The 6836-nt window shown below is 45.4% G+C and overlaps 1 protein-coding gene across 1 annotated transcript; it reads right to left on the bottom strand.

Moving 5' to 3' along the window:
- Nucleotides 1–228: 228 nt before the first annotated feature.
- LOC100276369 (uncharacterized) lies at nucleotides 229–5243 on the bottom strand. The gene is made up of 2 exons (NM_001150175.2): nucleotides 4888–5243; nucleotides 229–1625 (listed from the first exon to the last, which is right to left on the bottom strand). Exons 1-2 carry the CDS (start codon nucleotides 5107–5109, stop codon nucleotides 474–476), a joined length of 1374 nt encoding a protein of 457 aa, NP_001143647.1. The 5' UTR covers nucleotides 5110–5243; the 3' UTR covers nucleotides 229–473.
- Nucleotides 5244–6836: the final 1593 nt, after the last annotated feature.

Raw genomic sequence — 6836 nt, 5'->3', positions numbered from 1 at the left:
AAGTGCAGACGTGTAGTCGTGCGGAATCATGCGACGGGGATAAAATAAAACGCTGTGCACTTAAAAGGGGCTCTCACAGTCACAGCTACGAGTCTCTCCAGCACAGCGGCCTCACTGTTGCGAGGTACGTACAAGAACAAGCTCGCTGTTGCGAGGATCTGGTTTGATCAGCTTATTTTATTGGCCGCTCCGAACGTGACGTATAGGACAGGTTGACAAGGGTGAACAGACAGCGGACACAAATTGCTCCATAGGTTACAAAAGTGTAGCGGCAGCCGGCAGGTATCCTGATCCATCGCCATCTGCTTACACACAGACAAAACAAATAGTAACGACACTAGGCATGAAGTCGCTGGCAGCATAACTATTGCTAGCAAAAAAAAAAAGAGACAGTACAGGCATCCGGGCGCAGTTGAAACCCAGCACAGATTATTCAACAATCACCAGCCACAAACATGTAATCCCCCCTTCATTCATTTCCTCCTGAGCTTCGCCTTCAACCTCTCGACCGCGGCCCGCAGCGTGCCTTCGTCCTTGCTGAAGGTGAACCTCACCAATTTCTTTCCCTCTTCGGGGTCGAGGTAGAACACGCTGGGCGGTATAGCGCAGACGCCGACTTCGCGGATCAAGTACTCGCAGAACTCTACGTCGCTGTCGAAACCGAACGGGGTGTGGTCGACCATGATGTAGTATGTCCCACTCGATGGGTAGACGATGAACCCTGCGGCTTCGAGTCCTTCCAGCAGGATAGCCTTCTTCGCGCTGTAGTCCCTCTTCAGCTCGTCGTAGTAGCTGTCCGGTGCCCTCAGAGCCGCCGCGGCCGCCGCCTGCATCGGTGTGCAGGTGGCGAACGTCAGGAACGAGTGCGCCTGCCTGAGGCCCCATGTCAGGTGCGGCGGCGCGATTGCCCACCCGATCTTCCATCCTGTAAGAGAGAACGTCTTCCCCAGAGAGTTCATGGTCACCGTCCTCTCGTACATGCCCGGGATAGAAGCCATGGATATGTGGTCAGCCTCAAACACCAGCTTGTCATAGACCTCATCTGAGAACAGCAAAACGTCGTTTTCCTTGCAGAGGGCGGCGATGGATTCGAGCTCCTCCCTGGTGAACATTTTCCCGGTTGGGTTGTGCGGCGTGTTTATCATTATCGCTTTCGTGTCCTTGGAGACTGCAGCCTCCAGCTCCTCAAGCGGGACCGCGAAATCTGGAGCGCGGAGGGTAATGGCCTTCACGTTGGCACCGGCCATCGACAGTGTAGCCTCGTATGAATCGTAGAATGGGGCGAACAGTATCACCTCGTCGCCAGGATTGATCAGACCTAGTATGGTTGCAGCTATTGCCTCAGTGCATCCAGATGTAACAGTGACTTCCTTGTCAGGGTCAACTTGCAATCCACTGTCCTTCAGGAACCTTTCAGCGATAGCCGAGTTCAGTTCAGGCACACCAAACCCTCTTGCGTACTGATTCTTCCCAGCATTGATAGCTTGAATTGCGGCCTCTTTCACAAAGTCTGGGCCATCAAAATTCGGAAAGCCCTGGCCAAGGTTTATTGCTCCATGCTTGATGGCAAGCATGCTCATCTGAGTGAAAATTGTTGTCTTGAACTTTTCCAGCCGCTCTGCGACCTGCAATGGAGGAATCGAACATGGGTCAAATTCCAAGCTCAAGGTATTCTTGCAACATGCATGGGAGAAACCGACCAAATTGAAAGTCAAGGTAGTCTACTTTGGCTGCAAATAAACCCACTGCTATAAAGGACAGACATAATAAAATCACATCTAAGACAGGAGTTTCGTTTGATCACCCTATTACTAAAACTTTCATAAAATATTCTTTCATGAATAATGTACACTGGACATGGAAACAGAAAATTGATCATGAACTCTACATGAGACCTCAGGATGACAAGTCAAAAATACTCATCAGTTATCATCTGTCATATCCATATTGAACAAGGCACGGTCAATCAGAATGCGAAACTAAAGTCAACTTATTACTTATGAATTGTAAATAAATACAAGTACTGTATAGAACAACACTTCCATGTCAAGCTGAAATGATTATCATTTTTCAAGGTCTGAGACAAGAAGAAAAAATCAAAGTAGGCAAACCATGCCCTCAGGATGGACTGCTGGATTTTATGTCAAGAAATCTTATACCTATTCAGTATCAAACTGATGTCGCACAGTCAGCGAGGTGTGCCCAAGGGAGATCACAGCAGCAGATGAGATTGAAGAAGAGATCGAAGAGGGTAGTGTGGCAATGGACGATTGTCCTCCACGGTGGCAGGGGTGAATTCCCTGGCTAGACCGAAGAGGACTCCCGGCAGGAGTCTTATTCTTCTTTGACCATTTTCCTAATACAGACTATTGGCTTTTATAATCCAGGCCTTCCTCAAATATCTCAATTAATCAAAATAAATCTCATCTTTCCTAAACTCTCCTTAGATTACGTGGAGGACACCGACTGTCTTTTATTTTTGATTCACTTGTAGGTCCAGCCCACAAAAGAGTCCACGGCAGACGGCACAAACCATGGATCTTGAAATAGTGCATTAGTATAGGCTTTACCTCAGAACCCTATGCTAGAGGTATGGACGGAGGGCCGGTTCCTAATGAAGTTATTTTGCTTTGCACTGTGTCTTGCAAAAATGCAAATGTAACTTTTTTATTTTTGAATCTGGCCAGAGCACTGGCATACCATGTTACATACTTACATGTAAGACTCATATGGACACCTATACTGACCCCACGCTCAAATAAATGTGAGACTGCCTAAGGAATCTCAGAACTCATCTACCGAGCACACACGCTACTCACATTGACATGCTCGCCGGCTCGGCCCCCTCAGGGGGGGAATCCCCAGTGCAACACCCAATTCATCCCAAACTGGGATTTGAACACAGGCGTGTGAGCGCATTCACACAAATGTAGCTTTGATCTGAGTATGTTTATGTCAATGTGTCTTTCTTCTTTATGCAGGGAATAATTTCAATCTTTTACATTCACAAGTTTGAGGCATGCCAAAAGAAGGGGAAACTTCAGCTGCATGGTGATTCAACAATATTCCAAACAACTAAAAGGTTGCATGCAAGAAATATGGCATGATGTTATCTAATCACTGCATTGCCGAATAGGATGATAATTAGCAGCATTTGCAGGAGAAAAAATATCCAGGGTAAAAACTATATGTTTATGGCTTGCATGTTGGCCATGATGACATAGGAAACTCATATAAATGCCATGGCTGTTCATCAGCATGTCTATGCTCTTTTTAGTGCTGGGCACTATCTTACTGGATTATACAGGCAAAGCAATTCTACAGTAAAGAAATTCTACCAATAAAGCACTTTAGAGCAGCCTACATATTGAATATATATAATTTCTCCTACAACATTATTGGATAAATAATCCTTGCATTGAACAATATCGCGTGCATAGGGAATCTGTGGTCCACCGGATAGGGTTACAGATTCACATGGTTGACTGGTATCAGCAATCAGGTTTATTACAAAATATGAAAATTAATGAACAGCGAGACTAAGAAGCATACATCTTTCAGATCATCAGATGTCTAACAAAGTAACAAACACATAAAGGAGAAGCAGATGGAGATATAGCAATACATTGCAGAAAAGGAACAAAACGTATCAACAGCACGAACTATAAAAATTAGTAGCAATGCTCTGTGATATGTATGCAGAAAGCAAGACAATAATTTGATACTCCTGTTGAGGGCAATGCCACTTCTCATCTAGTAATCAGTAACCAGTAATGAAGTATAAATGGGTACAAGGGTGCTAACTGTTAAGAGTTTCAGCAGGATGAAAACCTTCTCACTTTCTCAGCTTTACTATAAACTATCTAAGAAATATGCTAGCTAGCTAGCTAGCTGCCTTTTTCATTAGCAATATCATACAAATAAATGAAACATATAGGCTTTTTTTCTCAAGTACAATGAAACATATAAACTAAATAAATTCATCGACATTAACTAATTGCATGAATAATGGCACGACTGATAAAATAGTTCGAGGAAAAGCTGTTCAAATTTGTTCACGACAAATAGCTTCCCTTTTTCCTGGCACATACTGCGTGTTATTTGAGCTATCATGTCACAGATGGTTTTGGATGGATTCAATTTTTCCCAGCATTAGTGGCACACCCAATTTGGGTCCACATCCGTGCTGCCGATTCACCAAAAGGCCCTCAACATTGACTCGGTAAGATCTTACATAACCTGAGGTATTCCAAAATAACCTCATATCAACCATGCAGTGGCAGAGACAAGGAGGGGCCAGCAGGGGCCGTGGCCCCTGCCAATGAAACTAAAAAAGTTATACATGGATTAACTAGCCTAATTAAGTTTAACAGGCCAAAGCCCAAATGAAATACCATGCCCGATACGTAACAGACGTTCTTCAAGTAGGCAATCGTAGGGATGAAATAAATACTTATTCAGATAGCAATTTTGATCTTTTTTCTTTGATTACGAACAAATCGGGTGTCATTGGTCGTCTGAAGGACAAGATTGTTTACCCTCTCCTGATGGTGAAACAAACAGAATGCATCGTGTGATCGTGATCGGTTCCGTTTATTAAATGCGCAAACTAAACAGGTCGTTAATTTCAGTCGGACTATAGAATCGCTTCTCCATAAAATATCGTTCGTCTCAAGTAATCGATGACTGCACTATACCGAAAATAGTCAAGCTACGCTTCAGTTATCAGCGCCCCCCCCCCCCCCCCCCCCCCCGCCCCAAACCCACCCTCGATCCCAAGTCCCAGCATCCTGAACACCCATACACAACGGCCGATGTGGAAGCGACTACCGAATCTCAGCCGCAGGAACCAAATAGGCAACGAAGGAAGAGAGCGGGTGCACGGACCTGCACGGGCCGCTGCTCTATCGCCTTCGCGGCGCCGTTCTCGGTGGTGGCGACGGGCGCGGAGGTGGGGGCGGCGGCGGAGGCCATGTGGGAGATCGTCCGGAGCGACGCGCAGAGCGAGCGGCGGAGCAGTGAGGACGAGAAAGTTGCGGAGGAATTTATTGATGGCATCTCATACCAGGGGAGCGTGGCAAGGGTGGAGGAAAAGGCGGCCAGATTCATGAGGGCTGGGCCGGGCGCCGCCTGGACTCCGGTGTGCAGGGCGCGGCAAAGGTTGCGCGGCTGCTGTAGACTGCGACTCTGCGAGGGGCGAGGTGCCAAGGCGCGCATGTGTGAGCGAGTAGCGATGACGAGTGGGTCTGCAAGTTTGTTGGGCCCGTTTGGCATTGTGTGAGTGCGATTTGAGTTAGGAGAGCTGTGGTGGTATCAGCTTTCAGTTTGGGACTATTGTGCTTGTGACAGATGCCGCCGTTTTTTTTAGATAACAGATGCCGCCGCTTTGTGTTGGTAGCAGGCTGGCATCAATTTGGAGTTTGGTTGGATAGGAACATGGTTTATAAAACCGGTGAAAATCGGTGATAAATTGATCGATTTACTAAAACTATCAGAGTGTGGTTTCGGTTAACCAACGGTTTTTTTAATTCGTTCTAAATTTAAAAAATTTGAAAAAAAATCATAAAAACCGAAAACCACTCGTAAACCGTTTTGGACCTGCAAACTGTTATTTTAGACCGGTAAACCGTCAATTTTTGCAGGGAAACCGGGTTTAATGTCAAGATTGAGTTCCAGTTTAGACATTCACTAGTCAATTTAGGCATATTAGTCTTGTTTACTGTTATATGCTATATGTGAAGATGTTATATGCTATATGTGAAGATGAAATTCGTAGCTCAAGTCCAGTTTAGTCATTTAGTGGTCAATTTTGGTTTTATTTTTTGTCCAAGATGGAATCCGTAGCTCAAGTAGCTCCAGTTCTTTTAGTTATCCGTCTGGACAAGACCCAATCTAGAACCCTTAGCTCCAGTTCTTCTGTATGTGTTCTTAAGATTTGCTGATCAGATGTAATACCCAATTTGTAAGAGGTCATATAAAAGGAGAAAAATTATTTTATTTATGTATACGTGTATATTGTATCCACTTATCATCACATGTGAATAAACACCATCAAAAGAGGATTAAATAACCAATACCACCTAAATAAATCATGCATCATGTTGGATATTATTGTGTGTGCATGTGATGACAAAATAAAAATAAGGTGAATAGAAATAATTTATTACCCAAATTTGAATTCCAGAATTTAAGAAAGAGAACACTAGTGAACATGAAATAAATATTAAAATAGGTAAAGATCACCTTACCATGTCTAAGTTGAACATTTAAGATGAAGACAAATTATCACGAAATTTGAACTTTAACTGGAATTTGAATTTTGAATTTGGAAATAAAGAGGAAAGAAAAAAAAAAGAAAAGAAATGAGAAAGGATAAAAGAAAAAGAGAATCAGGAAATGCACTTGGGCCCAAAGCAACTAAGGTCTCGGCCCACATAGCGCGCTCGGCCCAAATCCTCATTGCGCACGCGACCGCACCCTGCCACGCGGGCCCCACTGGTCAGTGCCAGCCCCGCTCCACTGCGTATCGCGTCCACCCGCGCGCCTGGCATCGCTGACACCACGGGCCTACTCCCCAGTCGTTGTCTCTGCGTTGCTGTCCGGTGGGTCCAGGCAATCAGATCCGCTCTCAACGAATTGCCGAGGATGGCAGGCACGTCGCCGGCGTAGACTTCGCGCCCACCTTGCGGATGACCGCGCGGTGTTAAATACCGGGTCCTGGGGGCCACCACGCGCACCTTTCCTGAACCTCCCGCCGCCACCATCCATCTCGTCCATCACTCCGGCCATACTACGACGAAGGGATTATGTCACCGCTTGGAATCGACGTTCCTCGC

This window comes from Zea mays, chromosome 7 (assembly GCF_902167145.1).
Source record: "Zea mays cultivar B73 chromosome 7, Zm-B73-REFERENCE-NAM-5.0, whole genome shotgun sequence".
Lineage (NCBI taxonomy): Eukaryota > Viridiplantae > Streptophyta > Magnoliopsida > Poales > Poaceae > Zea > Zea mays.
The sequence above is the reverse complement of the archived record's forward strand: the minus strand, read 5'-3'. Positions and strand labels throughout refer to the sequence as shown.